Raw genomic sequence first — 25,727 nt, 5'->3', positions numbered from 1 at the left:
GTTTTCCTTTCAAACTATCCCAAGGAAACAATGGTAAGAAGAAAAAGGACTGACTTGCCCTCCCTTATACTAGTTCCACTGCTTCACTGGGAGTACTTTTCTCTCCCTGGTCTGAGAAATTGAATCAATTTAATTGATTGACTCAAAATTGAATCAATATTTCTCTTCTGTTCAGCTCGAGGCCCCAGCCAAGAAAATTGCCCTGGCAAAAAATATCGCAGCTCTGAAATCTCTCTCTCTCTTCCTCTCTCCTTTTCCCCCATCCCTCTTCATCATCACAACTCTAATCTTGATATTTTCCCCTTGACACTCTGGCCTTTTCTTTACTATATTTAAGTAATAAAATATAGATCAGTAATGCAATGGTTAACTGCATGTGCCTTAGAAAACTGGTCTAAAATCAAAAGGGAAGCTCTTTCCCATCTCTCAAGATGGCGGACCAAAACCCCCCAAAGGAGCTAAAGGAAAAAAAGGTCAAAAAAGAAAAAAAAGGAAAAGAAGTCCAAAAAGGAAGATGCTGCCAAGAAGGTGGTGAAAAAGCCTAGAAAGCATTGCAGCCGCAACCCATTCCCGGCCACAGGGATCGGCAGATACTCAAGGTCTGCCATGTATTCCAGACCTAGAAAGCTGCTCAGTCATGGCAAAAAGCCCTTCAACCAGTGCGTGAGGAGACTCCGATCTAGCATCACCCCAGGCACAGTTCTGATCATGCTCACTGGCCGCCACAGGGGCAAGCGAGTGGTTTTCCTGAAGCAGCTGGCTAGTGGCTTATTACTGGTGAATGGACCTCTGACCATCAACTGTGTTCCTCTGTGAAGAACCCATCAGAAATTTGTCATTGACACTTCTGCCAAGGTGAACCTTTCAGGTGTGAAAATTCCAAATCATCTTACTGATGCTTACTTCAAGAAGAAGAGGATCTGTAAACCTAGACACCAAGAAGGAGAGATTTTTGATGCAGAAAAAGAGAAATATGAGATTACAGAGCAGCGCAAGGCTGACCAGAAAGCAGTGGACTCTCAGATCCTGCCCCAAATCAAGAAGATTCCTTAGCTCCGTGGCTACCTGCGTTCTGTATTCTCTCTCTCCAATGGAGTCTATCCTCACAAACTGGTGTTTTAAATGCCTGGCAGAGAACTCTTATTAAAATATTTGAAATAACAAAAAAAAATCAAAAGGGAAAGAGAAAAAAAAACAATCTTAAGAAGTGGATATTCAGGTAATAGGTACACTTCTTCCAGAAAGAGTGGGAAGGGGAAGGGGGGAGAAAGATCATAAGAAATCTCCAGCTTTAGTCTCAATACTTCAAACAGTCACAGCAAACCCAGCATCAGTGCCATAATTTTGATAAATAGCTTGACCACACAGTTTCTTTTCTTCTAATTCCCAGTAAAGAAGTCAGTAGTCATGCCTATTCTCATAACTGTCACACTCACCCTCAGGTGCAAATTCTCTTCTTTTCATGTGATATCAGCTACTCCTTTAAGAATTAGTAAGGCTAGATTGTCACTGTTTGGCCAGCTTAATTTGGGCCAAGAATAACTCACAACCATCAGGAAAATGAGCATAGAGATTTCCATACTGATCAGAAGGTATCCATCCATTGCCAGCATTCATATCTCCTTGGCAACCCCAAAGGATGCTACATTCAGATGAGACAATGGAATCTCAGAGGAGTTAAGTGATTTTTCCCCAAGGAGACTCAACAGAGTCGAGTCATATTTAGGTCTTCAGGTCCCAAATCCAGTGTTTGTTCCATTATAGCACAAATATATACAATGTATGTACAAGTAAGCTTTTGCTTCTTAAGAAAAGGAAAGGAAAAGTAGAAAAAAAATCAAATATATCTACTTAAATACAGATGCTATTTTACAACAACAAAAAGACGTGTTAGAGTAAATAAAGCAAGGAAACAAATCATATCTTCCAATTTATTGCCATTATAAAGACTGTATAATACTCTGAATTGAAAACTTTGGGTGAGGAAAGAGTTAAAATGGTAGCCAGCAGTACTGAATGATGGGAACTATATATAGTACTGCAACTAACATATGCTTGCTGGGAATTGTAGTCCCTAGCTAGCTGTTTATAACACAATTTCCAATTCTGAAGTATCATTTTGTTTATTGGTCATGCCATCTCTTCCTAAACCATAAGAGTTTCCCCTATCCTTGAGGCATCTGACCTTACATTTAAAACAATTAGACTATTACCCCCCTTCCTTCTCTTTTGCTCTGAATCTTTTTCAAATCTACTAGAATTAAGCTACAATATCAATCTTTGCCAGTATCATGATAGATCTCTGGGACTAGCATATTATTTATGCATGCTTAATAACTGTTTGCAATGAACTAAATTTGACCAGAAACAGAAAAGAGGCAAACATATATATTGTTAGGACTAGAAAGGGGATTGTCCTATCATGTTCTGCACTGGTCAGATCACATATATAATGTCATATTCAGTTCTGAATGTCACATTTTGGTAAAGACACTAACGAGCCAGAGATTATGCAGAGAAAAGAGTGATCAGAATGGCAAAAATTCTCTATGCAGTATGAAAATTAATTGAAAGAACTGCTGATTAAAAAAAATAGGAAGGAAGGAACTGCTGATGTTCAGCCTGAAGAAGAAAAGACTTATTTGAAGGACTCTTCTCTAGAAGAGACATCAATTTGGCCCCAGATCCTTCTTGATCCCAAAGGACAGAAGAAGATATACTAGCAGGAAGTTATAAAACAGCAAATTTAGACTTAACATAAAGGAAAATTTCCTTAAGGATTAGAGCTATCAAAAATGGAATGTAGGGGCGGCTAGGTGGTACAGTGGATAGAGCACCGGCTCTGGATTCAGGAGTACCTGAGTTCAAATCCGGCCTCAGACACTTGACACTTACTAGCTGTGTGACCCTGGGCAAGTCACTTAACCTCCATTGCCCTGAAAAAAAAATGGAATGTACTGGGGGCAGCTAGGTGGTGCAGTGGATAGAGCACTGGCCCTGGATTCAGGAGGACCTGAGTTCAAATCTGGCCTCAGACACTTGACACTTACTAGCTGTGTGACCCTGGGCAAGTCACTTAACCCTCATTGCCTCACACCAAAAAAAAAGTAATAAAAAATGGAATGCACTACTTCAAGAGGGAGTTAGTTCCCTGCCCCAGTCAAACAAAAGCTGGATCACCACTAGTTAGCCATGTTGTAAGAGATTCTTGTGCAGATATAGGTTGGACTAAGTGGTATCTGAGGTCCCTTCCAGCTCTAAGATTCTGTGAAATAAAGAGAGATAAAATTACCACTGATGCAAATTTCTAGATCTACAAATCAAAACATAAAAGATTTAGCGCAGGAACAGACCTTAGAGAACACCTAGCTAATTCTCCCCATTTTACAGATAAGAAAAGACACCCAACAAGATGAAGTGATTTACACAAGATCACAAAGGGAACAGAAAGAGTATCTGGACTCAAATCCAACACTGTTTCCATTATGCCAATCGCTGTGTGTTTGTACCTTTAAATTTATACATTTTTCTTTCCTACCAGATCTATGATTTCATCAGTGTAGGCAGTTTCCAAGGAGGATCTTCATATACCAATAGAGATAACCACCTTCTCTTTAACTTATAGAGAACTTCAAGGGGGGGGGGGGGGAGAACACTAAGAGATTACGTGACTAACCCAGGGCTACAACATACAGACAGTATGAACCAAAGGTGGGATTTGAATCCAAATCTTGTTGACTCCTAAGCCAATTCTCTATTACATCTGATTACCTCTCAGGTTTCTGTATATAATTGGGGTGGTGGTGGGGGGGGAAATGAAACAATTACAATTCCTAACAACAAAGGAATGGCTAAGCCAACTCTGGTGTGTAAAATAATAAGTATATAAATAATTTTGATATAATCATACCTGGATAACATTAACTGGCTCCACAAAAACTTCTCCTGGTAAATGCTACAGGAGGCTATTAACTAACGCCTTTGGGAAAATATTATGAACGGAAGATACTGGTCTGCTAAAATCTAGGCTACACCATATTTAAATGGACAATGAGAGAAGAGGAGGAGAAAAAGAGAGTAGAAGGAGGGCTTTCCACTGAGAGGCAGAAGACAGGAGAGGAGCTTGGTATGACCTACTAACATTCCTAATTGAACCACCTATATTTTAAATTTCTACAAAGAAGGCCCATCCACTTTAGTACTCCCACAACATGAGAAATCATGCAACAGAACACATTTTTTCTTGCTAGGATTTCATAAAAAATAACTGTCCTGGTACTTTAAAGTTTTGCAAACCCTTTTATAGACATAATCTCATTTGAGCCTCACACCAACCCTGCAAGGTAGGTTTTACAACTGAAGAAAACAAAGTTCAGACCAGGGGCACCCAGCTTAAGGGCCAAGATCTCTGGATGCCAGTTGCATCAGGGCTTTTGCATGTCTCTGAATGAATACCTATAAAGGTTAATTGAGTTGTTGGATGTTTATCCATCCCTGGGATTTCATCGGCATAAGAAACTCCTAGGGAACAAATCCACTGTACCAGTGCAGATCGGCAACTGCTCTGCAATTTCTTATCTGTAAGATTGGTCTGGGCTAGTTTAAGATTAAAGGCTATGCGAGGCTGGACTGGATCCAGCTATTTCTGAACGCAAACCTGGCTCTCCATCTATCACCTCATCCTGCTTCTCATGTATAAGTTAATATACAAATCGGGCTTGTTTTAAGGAAAATTCAGCAGTCATAGCTTCCAGTGAAAATACGCCAAGCCGTAAAATGAAGTGGCTGCCATTTTTATTAGGGACTTACCGAGAAATGTCTGTCTCTTGCTATATCATAAGTAGAGATAATAGAACACAGCTTGAAGGGGGCATGAACCAAAGAAGTCATAATTTTCTCATAATGGACAAAAAATATGTCCCTATCACATATGACCTTTCTAGCCAGAGATGTATTGAATACATGGTGAACTTGAAGATGTGATGCCAAGGAGAACCGAGTCCCCACACAGTGCTATCTTTCTCATTAAAAGCTGCAATAGCTCACTTTGTCTGGATATCATTCCATCCCAGCACCTCAGAATTGTAGAATCCGCTCCCTATGATATAGAGATGAGCTTCTTAAACCATGAGTCATGACCCCATATGGAGTTGCGTGACTGTGGAGGGAGGGAAGGGGTCGAAAAAATTTGGCAACAGTAGAAGGTTATGTATACCTATTTTATATACCTACACACCCCAGGTAAAAATTTCTCAGGCAAAAAGGGGTCACAAGTGGAAAAACTTTAAGAAGTCTTGATATAGGAAAGTACCTCATTCTCACTACCAAAAAATATTGACAGTCCCTTCCCTATAATCTTCTAACTCTAAGCTCCCTTCAATGACTGGGGGTTGCTATTGTTTTCACCCCACATCAAACTTCACTTCTCATTTTTTCCCGCCTATCACACATCTCAGAATGCACCACCTCCAATAATGCCTAGAAATAATGAGAATGCTAACTCTCTAATAGGTGATGTAGATAGGGTGCAAAGAAAACTGGGATGGGAATTAGGAGACCTGGGTTCTAATAACAGATCACAGGATCAGAGAAGCTGGAAGTTATTAACTTTGAGGTTATTAACTCAAACTTGACATTGTTCAAATGAGGAAACTGAGGCAAAGAGAGGCTGGATTTGGAGACCAAGGATCTGGGTTTAAATCCAGAATTCTTTCCATTGCACTGGGCTGTGTCCCCAGTCTGCAGGGCAAGTCACCAGGTCTCTTTAGGCCTCCATTTCCTCATCTGTAAAAGAAGAGGGTTGGTACTTACTAGCTGTGTGACCCTGGGCAAGTCACTTAACCCCCATCTTGAAGGTCTTATCAAGCACCGAAATTCTCTATGGTGGCTCATGGAGGTGGTCATGCCGTCATCATCACTGTGGCTTCTATGCTCCAGTGCAAACAGCAGGACTATTCTATGAATTCTTAGACATCAATCTAGTTCACCAATTTTCAATGGCTACCCACTGTCTCCTGAGTGGGGATCAGATTCCTTTGCTGATATTCACATCCCTCTGAGAACTCTTTCCATCCCACCTACATTTCCAGCCTCATCCCTCATTACTACACTGCATATGTGCCAGGCTCCAAGCCAACTGGTCTCCTTGTGTTCCCAGAATGAGTCCCATGTCCTCCCTATTCTTAGCCTCTGCTCCCTATAGCTGAAATGTTCTCCCTTTTCTCTTACATTCTCCAAGAAAGCAAGATCGAGAGGAAGAGACTTCTCATGACCTTCATCCTTAAGTGCCATTGAGGACTTCTGTCTCTGTTAGGTCATAGGGCACTAAGAACGTCCTTCTGGCCAAGGCCACTTAGCTCCTCTCTCTCTCTCTCTCTCTCTCTCTCTCTCTCTCTCTCTCTCTCTCTCTCTCTCTCTCTCTCTCTCTTTTAGATTAGAGGCAACACAAGAATCTCTGCATTCCAGGCTCTGAAAGCCAGAACACTGGAGATGCTGCTTTTCAAGGAGCAAAGCAGTTTTTAATCAAGGTGCTGATGTGTAAATAACAGAAGCTGCTTCCTCAAACCAGTCCTGGGATTTGTATTAGAGTCCACTTCCCTGGGACCTGTTGTTCTGATTGGAACCAAGTCAGGTGTGAGAAGGCAGAAGCATTTTGCGGCTTCTCTCTCTCTTTCCCTCTCTCTCTGTCTCTCTCTCTGTCTCTCTCTCTGTGTCTCTCTGTCTTTCTGTCTTTCTGTCTCTGTCTTTGTCTCTCTGTCTCAGTCTCTCTCTCTCTCTGTGTCTCTCTCTGTCTCTGTCTCTGTGTCTCTCTATCTCTCTCCCTCTCTCCTTCACTCTCCCTCTGATCCCTAACCCTAAACCCTAACCCTAAAAATAAAAGTTTTTAATAATTGGAAAAAAATTAGCATTAGGGTTAGGGTTATTCACAAAGTACTTACCTTCTTAGTGAGACCTTATCTGACTAAGCTGGAGACAGCCTGTCAAGCTCACTCAGCTGCCAATTGCTTCAGGTGTCTCAATCAATGGCTCCTGTCCAGGTGCTTTAGAGCTACAAACCTTCCCTATACTCTGTGAAGCTCATATTCTGAGCCCAGGCCATTGAAGATTCTAATCATCCTACAATCCTAGAATTTCATAGTTAGAAGAGATCTTAATGGCCATCTAATCCAATCTATGATGGGGGGGGCGGCATCCTCTGCTTCAACACAGCCAATGAGGAGTCATCTAGTCTCTTGCCTGAAGACCTCCAAGGAGGAGGAGCCAACCACCTCTCTGGGCAGCCCATTCCATTTTGGAAAAATTCTCGTTATTAGGAAATTTTTCCTGACATCAATCTCAAATGTGCCCATTTGCATCTGCCATTCATTGGTAATTACCAAACACCTTTCAGTAAATAAAGTAGATAGAACACTGGCTCTGAATTCAAGAGGACCTGAGTTCAAATCCAAACTCAGATACTTGACACTTACTAGCTGTGTGACCCTGGGCAAGTCACTTAACCCTCCTTGCCCCACCCAAAAAAATGAAAAAAAAGGATATGATCTACAATAGACTATCACTTGCAAAATCTACTTATAACCCTTTCATATTTTCATTAAGGATGTTCTCAATATATACATAGCTCATTCTCAAGGATTTTTTTCAAGGTAAGAAAGTGGGTGTGTGAATCAATAGCTATTCTTTTTCTCTCTAACACGTTTTGGATGGAGGGTGGCCTTAAGCCTGGGAGATTTGTTGACATATATGTGTATATGTATATGTATAAATTTATACATATGTACACATACACATGTTTATATATACATATTTAGATAGATAGGTGGATAGATGGACAAAGAGATTGATTCATAGATACATAGATAGATGATAGATAGATAGATAGATAGATAGATAGATAGATAGATAGATAGATAGATAGATAGATAGATAGATAGATAGATAGATAGATAGATAGATAGATATAGATAGATAGATAAATGATACACATGATATAAGGACTATGAGCCAAAAAAAAGACAGTGACCTGACCTCCTTAGCTTAGTTTGTTTGCGATTGGCCAAATTCTTTTGCTTTGCAAAACCCAAAGACCTGAGTAAAACTATTATTCTCCAGACCCAAACAGCCCTTTGAGGTTTGTAATAAAGCAGTCTATGAAATGATCTGAGGAGGGAGAAGTTTGATGTAATAGGAACAATATTTTAACTCTCTATCCCATGCAACTTAGGCTAATTTTTCCTTAAAAGATATTGAGAGTCTCCTCAAATCTAATTTAGTTCAGGAGAGTAAAGGATAGAGCTGTTGGCATCATCTTCTGTTTGAATATCCTTCTCCTGATACGGCTAAATAAATTGTTTTGTTAATTATTGAATGATTTCTAAACGTCTCCTTTTGTTCCAATATTGAACATAAATGAATAACGAACTGGCCTGAGCCAGACCCAACACAGAACAGTTGGCAATGGGAGAATGACAGGAGATAAAAGGAACTTTCTAATCCTAACTTAGACAGGGGCCTATCATCAGATAGAGAGATACTGTTCATTTTAGACTGTCAGCTCTAATTAGCTGGGTTGATGCTCAGTATTACAAAAGAATTTGGTCAATGGAGGTAAAGATGCTGGGAATTAAAAAATTCCCACGTCTCTTGGAAAGAAAGCAGCCAAAGTTTTCATTCCTAGCCCAGGACAGGCTCTGGGGGCTAAGCTGAAAGAGAGTTCGTGAAAAACATTTCTCTTATTGGGAAGAGGCAGCACCTCAGATGAGGGCTCTAGCTGGAGAAAGAAACAGAGAATAACCCAGCAGGGCAGGAAGCATACAGGAGGTGGGGAGAGGAGGGAGGGGGAAGGAGAGGGAGGGGAGATGAGGGAAGGGGAGGGGAGGATGGAAGGAGAGGGAGAGAGGAGGGGAAGCAAAGGGGGGGGGAAGGAGGGAGACAGAGAGCAGCATAAAGTCATCACCAGAACATATCAGCAGCCCTACAGTGTTGGAGGCATGAACTATGCCAAGCCATATGTGTTTCCTACCCTATGCACACTCCCTATGTGGTTCATCCTCCCACTGATGGAGTGCATATTTGTGAATAAGTGTGCCCCGTCTAGGGAAAAATATTCTATTGCTACTTTTCTTTCTCCACTATTTTGTGGAATGTTCTTGAGGGGCAGCTAGGTGGCGCAGTGGATAAAGCACTGGCCCTGGATTCAGGAGGACCTGAGTTCAAATCCTACCTCAGACACTTGACACTTACTAGCTGTGTGACCGTGGGCAAGTCACTTAACCCTCATTGCCCTGCTCAAAAAAAAAAAAAAGATATACCTTACTGATTCTTAATGCTTTTAAGATTGCACCATCTTATTTCCTCACCATGAACTTAGTTTGGTTCAGCTGTTCTCAATTTTGTCTCCTTAAGTGTCATTTCAATTTCTTCATATAAACGCATCAGTGGGGGGCAGCTAGGTGGCACAGTGGAAAAGCACTGGCCCTGGATTCAGGAGGACCTGAATTCAAATTTGGCCTCAGACACTTGACACTTACTAGCTGTGTGACCCTGGGAAAGTCACTTAATCCTCACTGCCCAACATAAAATAAATAAATAAATAAATAAATGGATAGATAGATAGATAAACACATCAGTGACAAAGATGAAGCAGTTCACATCTTGTGGTCATAATAACTGATGATAATGAAAAGAGACCATTATAATACAAATGGTATGAACAACAACAAAAACTTTGAATGACATATCATCATAATGATCCAATTTGATCCTGAAGAAGAGTTGAGAAATTACACCTCACTTTCCTATTTGCAGCAATAGGGAACTATGGGTGTGCTATTCAGTTGGGTTTTTTTTTTTCAGTCTTGTCTGATTCTTCATGACCCCATTCGGGATTTTCTTGGCAGAGATACTAGAGTGTTTTGCCATTTCCTTCTCCCGCTCATTTTACAGATGAGGGAACTGAGGCAAACAGGGTTAAGTGACTTGCCCATTGTCACACAGCTACTAAGTGTCAGAAGCTGGATTTGAATTCATGGAGATGAGTCTTCCTGATATAACGATTGGAATGACGCCACCTTCTGGAGACTTACTGTAGAAGAGTTCCGCCCATGAAGCAAAGGTCTTTGAGGGCAAGACCAGGAGTCTTTTCTTTGGCGTCAGGAAGTGACATTGGCTAGTGGGAGGAGGAAGGAAGAGACTGGCGCTCGCTCTTGCTCTCGCTCTCTTTCTTTTGGACTCTGGTGGAGAGCAGAGCTAGAAATGTGCTCTCCCTTTAATAGATAGGACTCTAGCCCTTTCTCTCTCTCTTTACCAAATTCTTGTTCTCCTTAATAAATGCTTAAAAGTCTAACTCTTGCTAAAGCTTATAATTTATTGGCGACCACTCATTGGATATTTTAGACAGACTAGCTAGAATTTTAGCCCTTAACACTGATTCTAATCCCAGTGTTGTAACTACTGCACCACCTAGCTGCCCACTATGGATGTGGAGCATTGTAATATATAGTCAGGTAGGATTATTATTGGTTTTGCTAAATTGCCCCCCCTTTTCTTTTCTTTTTCTTTTTTTCTTTTTTTTTTCCTTTTTTTTTTTTGCTACTGCTGAGCAGAGGAGCAGGAAAGACTATATTCAGAAGAGAAGGTAATATAAAAAGATATCCATAGAAATAAGGTTTTTACAAAGATAATCACTTATCTGGAAGGGACTGCACAGGCCATCAATCCCAACCATTTCACTTTACAGATGAAGACACTGAAATACAGAAAGGTTACTTTGGTAACAGGTAAGGTTACAAAGTATTAGAAAGATGGGTTTTGAACACAGAATCTCTGACACTTTCCACTGTAATACTCTGGAATGAAATCCAAGGTATTTAGTTTTTCACTTGTCCTTCTGTAAATTCCGTCTGGTCAGTCAGTCCTCTATGAATGCTCTTGGAATTGTGTGGATTACTTGTGTCCCCTCCCAAGCAGTCCTATAGATCCCATAATCTGGCACCTATTTCCATCATTTTAATTGTTTTAGTTTAAACTTATTCCCTTTTTTTAATCTCCCCAATTAGATAAGCAGCTCCTTGAGGACAGGGACAATATTTTTTTTTAATTTTTTCATGTATCCTCCACAATAACTAGGACTATAATGCTCAACACACATAGAGGGCTTGCTAATGTTTTTTATTTATTTGTTTGTTTGTTTATTTTTTTTTGCAGGGCAATGAGGGTTAAGTGACTTGCCCAGAGTCACACAGCTAGTAAGTGTCAAGCGTCTGAGGCTAGATTTGAACTCAGGTCCTCTTGAATTCAGGGCCGGTGCTCTATCCACTGCACCACCTAGCTGCCCCTTTTAATTTGTTTATTAAAGCAATATGGACCTTCTATAAATGAAGAATATATATGTAGGGGGTGCTAGGTGGCGCAGTGAATAGAGCACCGACCCTGAAGTCAGGAGTACCAGAGTTCAAATCCAGCCTCATGCTTAACACTTACTAGCTGTGTGACCCTGGGCAAGTCTCTTAACCCCAATTGCCTCACAAAAAAAAAAAGAATGTATATGTATCTTAATGAAAATAAAACAAGCTTCTAGCCCACAAGATGCCTAATGGTCATTGCTGGGAAGTAAATCTGTGCACTTCTGGGAAGCTCCTAATCCCAAGAGGGCTGAATTGAAGTGAGCAAGAGCATTTTGTATAGGAAAGGTAAATCAAAATAACAGCAACATTGTTCTAACTATTATAAATACACAAATTAACTATAAAGTATATATAAAGAAAGATGCTATCTGCATCAAGAGAAAGAACTGATAAATAGAAGTATGTATAGAATAATTTTACATATATCTCTATAGAGATAGATGGATAGATGCATAGATAGATGATAGATAGATAGATAGATAGATAGATAGATAGATAGATAGATAGATAGATAGATAGATAGATAGACAGATCTACCTAAAATGGAGGGGAGGAAGAAAGAAAAGGGGAAAAAAGAAATTTGTATAACTTTGTTAAATATTTGGAGGGAATAGCAAGTTGTACTTGGTAGATTTTGCAGTTTCATAGACAATCATCATTTTTTGTTTTTTGTTTTTTTGGTGAGGCAAATGGGGCTAAGTGACTTGCCAAGGGTCACACAGCTAGTAAGTGTCAAATGTCTGAGGCCAAATTTGAACCCAGGTACTCCTGACTCCAGGGCCGGTGCTCTATCCACTGTGCCACCTAGCTGCCCCACAATCATCATTTTTAAAAATTGTGTTGTGTTATGGAAATTCTTTTTCTGTTCCCTGAAAATAAAATATATTTTAAAAAAATAAGAACCTAACCAAAACAAACAAACAAACAAACAAAAAAAGGTGAGTCAAAGAGTAGGCCGATTTGAGGAGAAAAGATTCAAAGAAAAAACAGGTAGTGAGATTTATTTTTCGATTACCCCTAAAAATCAGTATAACTCATATTATATGCTCTCACAATACAAAGAGATAAAGATTCACACTGGGAGGATTTTCTTAATTCTCTGGTTAGTACCCCTCAATCAAAATTTGGGAAAATCCGTAACACCACTCAGTTATATAGACAAAAATTCCCCCTCCCCCTTAACACTCTCCCTTCCTTGCAAGCATATAGTTCATAAAATTAAAGAAGAAAAGATTTATTGAAACATGAAAGGAAAAAAACGAGTTCACATCAGATCTCTTAGAAAACAAAGACATGGTGCAATAAGCAACATTCTCTGAAAAGATGAGAATGCTTCTGCAGTTCTGCACAATGCCCAGGAGATGGCATCAGGACTCAATCTTCAGAATAAAACTATTGTTGGCCGCAGTCTCACCTCTATTGTTGGGAAAACCCCCAATTACTCCATTGGTCCAGAGACACCGATGTCCCTTTGTCACCATTGTAGACTGGAGACCGATCTTCATTAAAGCTATTGACCTCGGTTACTATTCCTGCCAACCTCTAGCAGCACTTAAACTTCTACAGGAGGGGAGCCCACCCTTCTCAATCTGCAAGACAGTCCCAGTGACCAAGATCAGAAATCAGATTATAATGGCCACAAAATTGTTCTCCCTCATACACTGGGAGGGGGTTCCCACGCTTCAATTGTCCAGAAAATGAAAAGGCATGTTGATTTCTCCCAAACTCTCTACCTTAAGAATCTCTTTATGGAAATTCTCTCATAGTTAATTACCAGCCATGTCTAAGAGGGAGAGGGTTGATAGAAAAACCATGAACCCTCTTAGTTCTTGAGTACAAAATGGCTAAGCTCTAATCCCTCCATCGGTAGTTTTCTCCCTACCCAATTTCCCAATTAGTCTGTATTTATTTTATGCACATAGCCCATGGAAGCCTTGAAAATCCTTATCCCAACTCCACTCTCATGGTAGCTTGGCTGGCTATACCTTCCCCCTCAGGGCTCTTGGGGTCCCCCTGAGGACTCAGAGATGATTCTCTAATGCCATCATCTCAAGCCTCCACTGGTTTGCTTCTTGAGAATCAGCTAATTCTCAAGAACTATTTGTTTAAATAGTTTTTTGTTGTTGTTGAGTTGTTTTTTGGCCATGCATGACTCTTTGTGATTCCATTTCAGGTTATCTTGGCAAAGATACTGCAGTGGTCTGCCAGTTCCTTGTCCAGTTCATTTTACAGATGAGAAAACTGAGGCAAACAGGGTGAAGTGAATTGCCCAGGTTCACACAGCTAGTAAGTGTCTGAGGCCAGATTTGAATTCAGGTCCTCCTGACTCTAGGGCCAGACCTCTTATCCACTGTATTACCTAGCTGCCCAAGTCTTTTGTTGTCGTGGTTGTTGTTTTAGAAAAAGGTTATTTACTAAGGTGATACAATTAGAACAATGGGAAGAAAACATTCCCCTAAACACATTTTCCTTCAAGTGCAGAGTGGGTCAAGAGTCATGAAGAGGTTTCAACAATTAATAGCTCCTTTATTTTTTGTTTTCAATTTATAATACCATAGCATCATATACAGTATAGACAGTAAATGAATTCACATTATGTGTAAAAAATCAAATCTTAAAAATGGCAAAAAACAAAGAAAAAATAATTTTTTTCAAAAAGTTAGTAAAACATGGTGACTTTTGGCCTACCCTGTACATAAAGAGGCCAGGAGAAAATAGAGTCAAGGTTGCAGAACACATCTAGAATAATTCACCTCCTGGTGGTTGGACGTTCTTTTTTCCCATTTAAGAGTGGTTGGGGGCAGCTAGGTGGCGCAGGGGATAGAGTACCGGCCCTGGAGTCAGGAGTACCTGAGTTCAAATCTGGCTTCAGACACTTAACACTTACTAACTGTGTGACCCTGGGCAAGTCACTTAACCCCAATTGCCTCACTAAAAAAAAAAAAAAAAAAAAAAGAGTGGTTGAGGGGGGCAGCTAGGTGGCTCAGTGGATAAAGCACCAGCCCTGGATTCAGGAGGATCTGAGTTCAAATCCAGCCTCAGACACTTGACACTTACTAGCTGTGTGACCCTGGGCAAGTCACTTAACCCCCATTGCCCCGCCAAAAAAAAGGAGTAGTTGAGTCCTCTTCCTCTTCACCATCTTCCTACCTCTTGCAGCCATGAAGGTCGAGCTGTGCAGCTTCAACAGGTACAAGATCTACCCGGGTCATGGGAGGCGTTATGCCCGCATGTGCACTGATGGGAAAGTTTTCCAATTTTTGAATGTAAAATGTGAGTCTGCATTCCTTTCAAAGAGGAACCCTCGGCAGATCAATTGGACTGTCCTCTATATAAGAAAGCACAAGAAGGGACAGCTGAAAGAGATTCAAAAGAAAAGAATCCACCAGGCAGTTAAATTCCAGAGGGCCATCACTGGGGCTTCTCTTGCTGATATAATGACCAAGAGGAACCAGAAACCTGAAGTTCGAAAGGCCCAACGAGAACAAGCCATCAGGGCTGCCAAGGAAGCAACAAAGGCTAAGCAAGCAACTAAGAAAACAGCTGCATCTGCTGCTAAGGCTCCTACAAAGGCAGCACCTAAACAAAAAATTGTGAAGCCAGTGAAAGTTTCTGCACCCCAAGTTGGTGGAAAACAATTGTCTACTAAATCAGACTAAGTAAAATAAAATTTAAAGAAAAAAAAGAGTGGTTAAAAAGTTCCTGTGATGTAGGGTTAAGGTACCTCCATTTAATCCTTGAATCCCATTGAAGACACTACCACCAACTGATCTAAGGACATGACATCAATGGGAAGATGGAAAGTCCCGACATCCTCTGCTCCCTTTGATGCTGGAAGGACCTCCCACAGGCAAAGGGGGCGGGGAAATGAAGGAGACATGACCAAAGAAGAAGCTGAGACCTCTCCTTCCCTTCTCAGCAGTTATTTCACCCCGGCTCCAATGTCTCTGCCACCATCTCAGCCCAGGCTACTCTTCTGAACTCACCTTTATTTAGCTTACATAAACCAAGATTCACCATCCAGAGCAAGGGGACGGTGGTACTAACTCCTTAAGATCGATAGTCCCTCTTTAGTCAATAAATCAAAACCAAACTGAAGAAAGGGATAATGTGAAAGTGCTGGACTTTTAGTCTGGAAGACCTAGATTCAAATCCTACCATTGACATTTAACTTGCTGTGTGACCCTGGACCACTCACTTAACCTCTATAAGGAGGTTTAACTAGATAGTTTCTAAGGACTCTTTCAGCTCAAAATCCTAGGCACCTTGAGGACAGGGGGCTGTCTTTTGTTTCTTTTTATATTCCTGGCACAATGCCGGGTACATAGTAGGCTCTTCAAAAATGTGTAAGTGTGTTTCTTGAGAGTGAGCACACCCACACAAGAACCTGTCAGGGAAACCTACAAAAAAGAAGACTCATGTGGTTGGGGTAACTCACAATTCTGGACTAAAAAGGCTTTGATGTCATGGGACCACTCAGGAACATTTCTATGTCTAATCACCTTTAAAAAGACATGAGAATGGGCAGCTAGGCGGCACAGTGGATAAAGCACTAGCCTTGGATTCAGGAGGACCTGAGTTCAAATCCAGCCTCAGACACTTGATACTAGCTGTGTGACCTTGGGCAAGTCACTTAACCTTCATTGCCCCACAAAAACAAAAAACAAAAAAAAAGGACATGAGAAAGTATTAGCTCAGCCTAACATCTCACTTGGTGTCCCAGACATTGTTTCTTCAGACTCATGTTTTCCCAGTTTTTAATAAATAAAAGTTCTTTCTTCACCTCCTTTACACTCTTCCAACATTCATAAACCAATAGGGTATGATCCTATATCTTTCATAAGGTGTTTTAAGTCTTTATATTTATGCCATGATTAATTTTATATCCCAGACTGCTAAAATCCCACTGAAAGCTGTGTTTCTCCAAACATATATTGCAGTTTCTTTTAGGTGCCAAAATGCCCTTCTATAAGAGCAGCAGTATCTTATATCTTTCAACTCCTTGTTGTTCAGTTGTTTTCAGTCATGTCTGAATCTTCATGATCCCATTTGTTATTTGGGAGGTTTTATTAGCAAAGATACTTGAGTGGTTTGACATTTCCTTCTCCAATTCATTTTACAGATGAGGAAACTGAGGCAAACAGAGTTAAGTAACTTGCCCAGGGTCACACAGCTAGTAAAATGAGGCCAGATTTGGACTCAGGAAAAATAATCTTCCTGACTCCAGGCCCAGCCATCTAGTTGCCCTTTATATCTTTATCCATATCAGGGAGGGGGAAGGGGAGGGAAAGAAGGAAGGATAAAATTTGGAACTCAAAACTATAAATAAAAAAATGTTTATTACTTTAAAAAATAATTGATTTAAATTCTTTTTTCAACATTAAAATGTCCTACCTGAAAAGGGTCATAAAGAGCCACTTCCTTGCACACAGATCAAAAGCAAGGGCTGGGGGGGCAGCTAGGTGGTGCAGTGGATAGGCCCTGGATTCAGGAGGATCTGAGTTCAAATCTGGCCTCAGACACTTGACACTTACTAGCTGTGTGACCCTGGGCAAGTCACTTAACCCCCATTGCCCTGCCCAAAAAAAAAAAAAAAAAAAACACCGCAAGGGCTTATGCAAAATGGTGAAGCAGAAACACTTTTCCCCCTCTTCTTTTCTGCATCCTATGTCTCAAAAATCTGGCACATCTAGCCTCATCTAAATCAAAGCAGAGAGCGATCCTATCTCTTCACCCCCTCTTTATTGTAATCATGTTAAAACAACAACCCCATCAAAAAGCCTGGATTCAGTTATGCTGCTGATTCCAAATATTTAACTGGTGATTCTAGAGCCCAGCACTTCCTGGAGAAAAGTAATGACCGTGTCGTGCTTGGGGGTACTTGTGTCTGATGAAAACAACTTGATGTCTAGGAAACTGACAGAACAACCTCCCCAACCCTCTCTTTGAAATAATGGAGATGGGGCACTGTGAATGACAAAATTCAAAATCCAGACTGTTAAATGGAATGAAAATGAGAATGAACAAAAGGCAGTAAGTGATGAACTGGGGGGGGGGGGGGGAATTTGTGTACTGTTGAGCATCCATCCACTGAAAATCAAATTCTATTTTGAGAGCCCAGCAGTTCAGAGGGACCATCCATTTCCACTCCTATTCAAATCATTCCAAATATGATGTTTGAACATCTAAACACTCACCCCTGCTTTGTGAACAATGTTTTTAAAAGTCTGAATAGTTAGGTTTTCATTCTTAGACGTGGTAAAAACTATGAAGAAAGTTAAAGCTAGAAGGAACCCAGGGCACTGAACTGAAAGTCAGGAACAAATCTCACATCAGCTACTTTTGGACAATGCAAAGTCTTTCCAACGCTCTGTGCTTCTGTTTTCTCATCTGTAAAATGGGAAAGTCGGCCTGGACAGCTTTAAAAGTTCTACTGCGGGTCCAGATCTATGGTGGTCTGATCCCTTGTTTTACACATGAGGAAACTGAGGCCAAGAGAAGGGGCATGACGTGTCTAAGGGTATGAAGCCAGTCAGTTGCTCGGGGTCCAAAGCCTGGACACTCATCACTATGGAATCCATTTCTTGAAGTAACAATAGAGCTGAAAGAATTATGATGGAAAGGTGAACTTGCAGCAGTAGAAAAGGAGAGGCCCAGCAGAGGGAAAACTGGCCCCAGGCCAATGGAGTTGGCTTATTGACTACCAAAAGAACAAGACAAGCTATAAAGGTTTGTTTGCATAAGTGATAACAAAGTTGAATGTTTTCAAAATCCTTTGCTTCTAAAGGGTTATGGAGAGAGATGTATATAGATATAAGTGATATATATATGGATGGTTATATATGGGCATATACACATACATGCATGTGTGTACGCATATATACATGTGTGTGTATACACATGCATACATGTGGAACAGCTAGGTGATGAAGTGTAGAGCACTCCTGGAGTCAGGAGGACATGAGCTCAAATCCAGACACTTAGCTATGTGACCTTGGGTAAGTCACTTAACCCCAGCGGTCTTAAAACATCTGAGGCCATCTCCAGTCGTCCTGATACATATCTTGCCACTTAATCCAGATGACTCTGAAGGAGTCAGGTTGGTAACCTTGAACAACAGGCCTCCCTCACTTAAATCCAATTCACTGCAAGTCATTACATTACCTCCCAATGCTGTGATCCTCTTCAAGAACTAAGGACAAATAACAACAACAACATACAGGTGTATATGTTTGTATACACACATGTACATGTATGTGTGTGTTAATATATGCACATATACAATCCATGCGTGCCTGTACCCATACATGTACAAGTTACATGCATTCATGCATACATACATATATACATGCATAATTTTTCTAAAAGGTAAACAGGAAAAAGACTTCATGAGGGATATTAAAAGATCAAACCGATGTGGGCTGAAATTTGGGGTCAAATTGATTGAGTCATCCCAAAAGAATGATGTGACTCAGTTTCCCAAGTTTTATTGCAATACTGTCTGGCCACAGCAACCCCCTCATTGGGCTCTTGGGTTCCCCATGACAGAGTGTGCATTGTGTTTTTCTCCTCGGTTGCCTCAGAAACCTCAGTCACATTGGCTGGGCTCCCCCAAGGTCTGATGTAGGATTTTTCTCAGGTTCGGTACTAGCCCAACCCACCTTAAAGGGACAGGGAGAGAAAACATTCTGCATGACCCCTTGGGTGTATCCTTACAAATTTGGGGGGGAGGAGAAAAAAGGGGAAAAAATTGGACATGGGTGAAAAGAAACAAATGACTTATTTGCAAGAGAAAGATTTAAGGTAAAAGACCTCCTGATTAGACCCAGTGGGCTGGTCAGGAAGAAGTAATATTTTATGGCTGTTTGTTTGCTTGTTTGCTTGTCTGTGTGCAGCTGCTTGTCTGCTTGTAGTCTCGTGCATTTATGAATGTCAAACGTAATTGTGTTGTATAATCTGTGGGTAATTTTTGGTTGTATCCCTGGACCCTTTCAGACTGATGGCCAGGCTCTGAAGGTGGGGGAAGGGAAGTCTTTGACTTCTGAACAGGTGTGTGTAAATCGATGTCTATGTGTTAAAATTGTGTTAAATTTGTAATTGTGTTAAAATTTAAAACGAAGCAATTGATGGTTTTAACAAAAACAGGTATAGTTGTTGTTTCCTCTAAGACACAGAGGAAAGCATTGGAAGCTGGTTAATCATTACACAGAAAAGGCCTTCTAGAACTTTTTAAATTTGTAAACTTGCCAGAAAAGAGCTGGTTACAAGGAATGGTTTTGCTGAGGATTTATAAGGCTGCTTATTGTATAGAAGTAATTTCTAATGATTGATCTTTACACCAGGATAAAGTTTAAACCTGAGAAGAAGGAAGGAAAAACCAAGCAACATGTGTGCATACTGGTAAATCTTTTTTGCTCATTGCAATTTCATGAGAGTAGAGATTTGCTATTTAAGATAAGATATTTTGGGACTGTAATTTATATTGTTTTGAGTTTTGAATTCAGGTATAATTGTTTGGATGGTTAAGCCAGTAATGCAAGTATTGGAGAGATACCTTTCCACTATTCTAGTTCTCTCCCTGTGGTCACCCACAGTATTGCAATAAAACTTGGGAAACTGAGTCACTGAGTCTTGTAATTCTTTTCGGACGGCTCACAATTAATTTGACCCCAAATTCTATCCCACATCAAAACTGTTTACATTCCTACATGGGAAGATAATACTTCAAACTCATAAGAACTAAGTAAAGAACTCACAGAAGACACAGGTCTAAACTGAATATGAAGGGATGATATCTGTAAAGCATCTATGTTTTGTTCTTTGTGGTGCAGACAGGGTGGGGTGTCTTATGTCTGGGACCAGATTTGGGCTTGGGGCCTCCTGGGTCCAGGGCTGGTGCTTTGTCCACTGTGCCACCTAGCTAATTCATGATGACATCATTAAAATAGGAGGAATAGACTGGGGAAAGAGGAAGGGGAGAGAGAGTCTGGAGAAAGGTAGTTCTGCATTACTGCACAAGTATGACAAACTGAATTGCTTGATTTCATAGGGAGAGTTGAGAAGGAAGGGAGGAAGAAAAGTTTAAAACGCAGAATTAGCTCAAAGACCTTAATTTCATCAGAGTGGGCTCAAGGAGGGAATAACAATCACACCCAATTGGAAGGAGTAATCTATTTAATAACCCTATAGGGAAGGGTGAAAAAAGGGAGTGCAGAGATGGGGGAGGGGACAGTCAGAAGTAAAACACTTGAGGAGGAATAGGTTAAAAGAAGATAGAAAATAGAGTAAATATCATTGGAAGGGAATAGGATGGAGGAAAATAGTTATGATGATTAATTATAATGGCAAAACGTATGGTACCTACTTTGCTGGGCTAATATGAAGAAAATTCTTAGTCAAATTTAAGGTACTATACACAGTTTATGATGAACAGGATACTATCAGAAAAACCTGGAAAGACCTACATGAACTGAAGCAGAGTAAAATGTACTGTATACAAAATAACAGCAATAGTGTAAGATGATCTTCTAGGAAGCATGTGGTTATTTTCAGCAAAGCAGTGATCCAATATAACCCTGAAGGACTTATGAAAATTGCAATCCATCTGCAGAGAAAGAACTGATAGTATCTGAAAACAGATGGAAACAATTTTAAAAAATTTTTTTTGACAATTCCTTAATTTGAAGTTTTGTTTTATGACTGTTTTCTCTCGCAACCTAGCTAATGTGGGAATGTTTTACATGACTACTCATGTATAACTTATTTTGAATTGCTTGAGTTCTTGGGGGTGGGGAGTGGGAAGGGAGGGAGGATGAGAAGTTGGAACACAAAGTTTTAAAAAATTGATGTCAAAATTTGTTTTTACATATATTTTGGAAAATAAAATTCTATTCAGAGGGAGGAAAATGGCCAATTTAAAGGGTGTGTCTGGGGCCTTAACAGTAGCCAGTATGTCTCAGTGACTGTGCTTGAAATTTTTCTAGTTTGATAGACTGTGCTGGGGCTTTTGTTAGCCTTTAAGAACCTAGTCTCCTTTACTAAGATCCTGCCCCAATGTCTCAGAGCCTTCCTGCCCAAAGTTCTCTTGCATTGTAGCCTCATTAGAGCTATGTAATGTCTATAAGCTGGCTATCTTAATTAGGTTTAATTGTCACAGAAGCCTGCTGAGTTTAAATCAAACAAAAGCCAAACCTACTTATCAACTCCGGAAGAGGTACAGAAAGCTACATGATCTGGTGGATTTGGGGCCAACCATGGCATTAGATAAACAAAAGTTCATACTCAGCCTCTGATACTGATTAGCCACGAGGCTGTGGACAAGACTCTCACCTCCCTCTTCATTAGGAGAGAATTTTCACTCCAGGAGTTCTCAGCACTGATCGCATGTCTAGACACTTATTCAAAAAACAAACCAAAGGATTTCCAAAAATTAAACTAAATCCAGTTGTTCAGTTGTATCTGACTCTTCGTGACTGGGGTTTTCTTGGCAGAGATTCTGGAGTGATTTGCTATTTCCTTTTCCAGCTCATTTAACAGATTAGGAAACTGAGGCAAATAGGGATAAGTGACTTACCCAGGGTCACACAGCTAATGACTATCTGAGGCCACATTTGGACTCAGGAAAATGAGTCTTCCTGACTCCAGGCCTGGCACTCTATCCACTGTGCTACCTAACTGTCCCTAAATCCCTAACTTTATTTTAATGTGTGTATTGTCAAATATTAAAATATAGCTTTTGTATCTGCCTGCCTCCTACAAACAGATCAGAGAAATAATGTTTAATTTCTCCTACAAATCAGAAACAGACAGAAAAAACATAATATCAATTTAATGTTTTATTGTCCCAAGAAGAAAGTTAACAAAACACGACCATGTGGAGACTTCCCTCCTAAGAGAGAAGCTCAGAGGACCCCCCATTTCTGAGGGTATATATGGTTTTAGTGCACTTATTACAGGGCATTGTCAGTTTCAATAGTATGATACAGACATCAACCCAGAAGCAAAAAGTAGTTTAACAATTTCAGTTACAAGTATGGAGGAAATACAGAAGCATCATGAGAAGACTACAGGATTCCAAAAAAGGGTTTAGCAAGGATGAAGAATCTCAGATGTTACTATAAGATAGGGACTAACTATCCTGAGGGAAAAGAAGTCACTAGATAGGGTCTTTTATCTGCTAGGTATCTGAGCTTAGCCTGGAGTTCAGTTGAAGGACATTTTACTCCTATTAATCCAGGGTTTCATAAAACTCCCCTTGGATAATAAGGTAAACCTCCATCAAATCCAGGTGATCCATGTATTCATATTAACAGTATCAAGAAGTGATATGGAGTTTTAACTTATGACAGGATAAGGGAGCCATTGTAATAAGGTACTTTTTACCTTTTCTCCTATATCTAAAATACAAATTATGAACATGAAAGGGTGCTTTACTCAAGCACAACCTGTGGAATGAGTCACTGACATTATATTTACCTTGGAGCTGAAAGACACTGGAGACAATTTACTCAGGCCACCTCATATTTACAGATGTGGAAACTGAGGCCCTGGGTGAGGGAGGGGTAAGAGAGATTTGCCCCAGGTCACACAGGTAGCAAGTAGTAAATTTAGAATCCAATAGTAGGCACACTGGTTTTCTAACTTCGAAGCTTTACAATGTATAAATCTCTGTATCTTGGTGCCCTGGACAGAACATTGGATTTCAGACCCTAATTCTGTCACTGTGTGACCTTGGCCAAGTCACCTAAGGTGTCTCAGCTACAATGAGGAGATTGGATTTGCTGATCCAAGGTTCCTTCCAAATCTGTGCCTATGACCCAATAAACTTTAAATTTCCAAATTCAACAAGACTTAAACATACTGTAGCAGTTTGCTGTGTCTACAAAAAAAAAAAAAAAGACCAGTTCAAAAACAAACAGTTGTTCAAAGAGTTTTCTCCAAATATTTTGCTTCAGTTTTTGTTTATTTGTTTTTAACTTTCATTCGGGTGTATGGGGGGGTTCTGCTTTGTTTGGTCAGTCTGGGTGCAAAACTTGTTTTCTGTTCCTACCACTGAGCCTTGAAAGACTCTCATTTTCTTTTTTCTTTTCTTTTTGTGGGGCAATGAGAGTTAAGTGACTTGCCCAGGGTCACACAGCTAGTAAGTGTCTGGTCTGAGAACTACAAAATTTACTGAGAGCTGATTCCCCAACCGGTCCCCTCTTTCCCAGACAAATGAATTGCCTGGGGCTGACCAATCTTTGTCATTTCCAGACTCTTGATTGCTTATGGATCTCCCCCAAACTATCCCCTCCCAAAGATTCCCAAGCTTACTTCCTGGACATTAAGTTATTATGTAAAAAGGTTCCTTTACATTAAATAGTTTCTGTTTGTGAGAAACTTACTTTTCCCTAGGGCAGTTTTATAGCTCCCTCTGTTCTGTTACCTCATAAAAACCCTGTCCTTGTTTCCCATCTTTGGGTATTCCTATAATTCCTCTACCCTGATTAAAGACCTTATTTCTCCTATATTGATTGTTTCCTTAATTTCCTGGTTAACATATGGGGGCTCTTTCTGGGATTTGAAGACACCGTTGTTTTGACCTCTGGATGCTTGGCGCCAGCAGGAATCTTTTGTGTTCCAGTCTGGACTCAAATTCAGAGGCCTGGCCTGGGTAAGGGTCCTTTTCACTTGAGTTCCTAAAAAGCTCTTTGGTCGGGGGTCTGGTTATGTCCATGGGTGATTTTTGTGATGGGTCCTTTCTGACAGGTCCCCCAAAAGGGGGTGGCTTCAGGTTTTTTATGGACCATATGTGGCCACTCCGACAGGTACTGGAAAGGACAGCTGCCAGGTTTTGTTTTCAAATCATGTACTAAATGATTGCAAGTGCTAGCAGAATTCAAGTTTGACCCACAACACTGATGTCCACAGTGAGGTCACTCCTTTTTGAGTTTGGTCTTGATTCTGCCAGCTAAAGGCCCTGAGTGGGAATTGGCTTTTTTTTTTCTCTCTCTGTCCTTTTTCTTTTTCTTTTTTTCTTTTCTTTTCTTTTCTTTTCTTTTCTTTTCTTTTCTTTTCTTTTTTTTTTTTGGTGAGGTAATGGGTTTAAGTGACTTGCCCAGGGTCACACAGCTAGTAAGTGTCAAATGTCTGAGGTCTGATTTGAACTCAGGTACTCCTGACTCCAGGGCTAGTGTTCTATCCACTTCGCTACCTAGCTGCCCCCTTTCTCCTTTTTCAATGCCATTTTTTTAATCAATTAAGCGAGAATCTGAATCTGAACCTTCCTCCCTTTAAAAAAAAGGGGGGGGGGACACCGGCCTTGGATTCAGGAGTTCCTGAGTTCAAATCTGGTCTCAGACACTTGACACTTACTGGCTGTGTGACCCTGGGCAAGTCACTTAACCCCCATTGCCCCGCAAAACAAACAAACAACAAAAAAAAAATTAAAGAAAAAACAAACAAACAAAAACAAAACAAAAAGGGGGGGGGGGAGGAAAATAGGATTTCTGATAGGACATTTTGCCCCTCAGAAAAAGGTCTAATTTGTTAAGGAAAAAAAAAAAGACCAACTAATCTGGCTCAAATTAATAGGTCTTTGAGGATAGAGGAGGACTTAATTTGTGCATGCTAAATTGAATCTTTATCATTATTGTTTTTGTGTCTCCTTTTAGAATCCTATTTGTGTTAGAATGTTCTATATGTGCATGTGTGTCCCTTGCTATTCAAGCTGAGTCTTTTATCTTGCACTCTGTTAGCAATCGTCTTTGCCACTCAAAGTAGAATTGTCAGAAAGGTAATTTACGCAGAGAGGCAGTTAGAGAGACTATATTTTTACCTGTTTTTAAGAAAATTTGTTGGGAATTGATCTCCAATATTAGATAGTTTAAATCCAGGTTTTATGAACCCCCCAAATCAAGGTTAATCAGGTTCTTTTTAAATTTGGGGAACTATCTGGCTTCTCATCCTTCAGTGTTTTTTACCATGTAAAAATGAGTTTATTGATAATAATGGTCTGATATTGAAATGCTAATAGATGGGCTTCTGATAAATTGAGAATTTTACTATTTGGGAATAGTTCCAGTTGTAATTGAATTTCTTCGTCTTATTTTAAGTGAAATATGTCTTCTAATAAGATGTGTGGGGTTTAAAGTCGCATTTGGAGATGTGCATTAAGACAGTGTTTTAAAAATTTGGATCTGGAAATTTAATTGCATGATCTTAAAGCAAGTTACTTTAGTTTGTCCATCTGTAATGTGGATATTTGATTTTAGAGTATTTGTTTGGGTTATAAATTGTCATAGATGCAACAGTTAAAAGAATGTCAAATACTTGAAACTTTGT

General features: G+C 40.1%; 1 protein-coding gene and 1 pseudogene across 1 annotated transcript; both read left to right on the top strand.

Moving 5' to 3' along the window:
• The first annotated feature begins 606 nt into the window (after positions 1 to 606).
• LOC122728709 lies at positions 607 to 1,155 on the top strand (annotated as a pseudogene).
• A 13,411-nt stretch (positions 1,156 to 14,566) lies between these two features.
• Positions 14,567 to 15,064, top strand: LOC122728708 (60S ribosomal protein L24-like). Its single transcript, XM_043967507.1, has one exon. It carries the CDS (start codon positions 14,567 to 14,569, stop codon positions 15,062 to 15,064), a length of 498 nt encoding a protein of 165 aa, XP_043823442.1.
• Positions 15,065 to 25,727: the final 10,663 nt, after the last annotated feature.

Source organism: Dromiciops gliroides, chromosome 5, assembly GCF_019393635.1.
Source record: "Dromiciops gliroides isolate mDroGli1 chromosome 5, mDroGli1.pri, whole genome shotgun sequence".
NCBI lineage: Eukaryota > Metazoa > Chordata > Mammalia > Microbiotheria > Microbiotheriidae > Dromiciops > Dromiciops gliroides.
The sequence above is the reverse complement of the archived record's forward strand: the minus strand, read 5'-3'. Positions and strand labels throughout refer to the sequence as shown.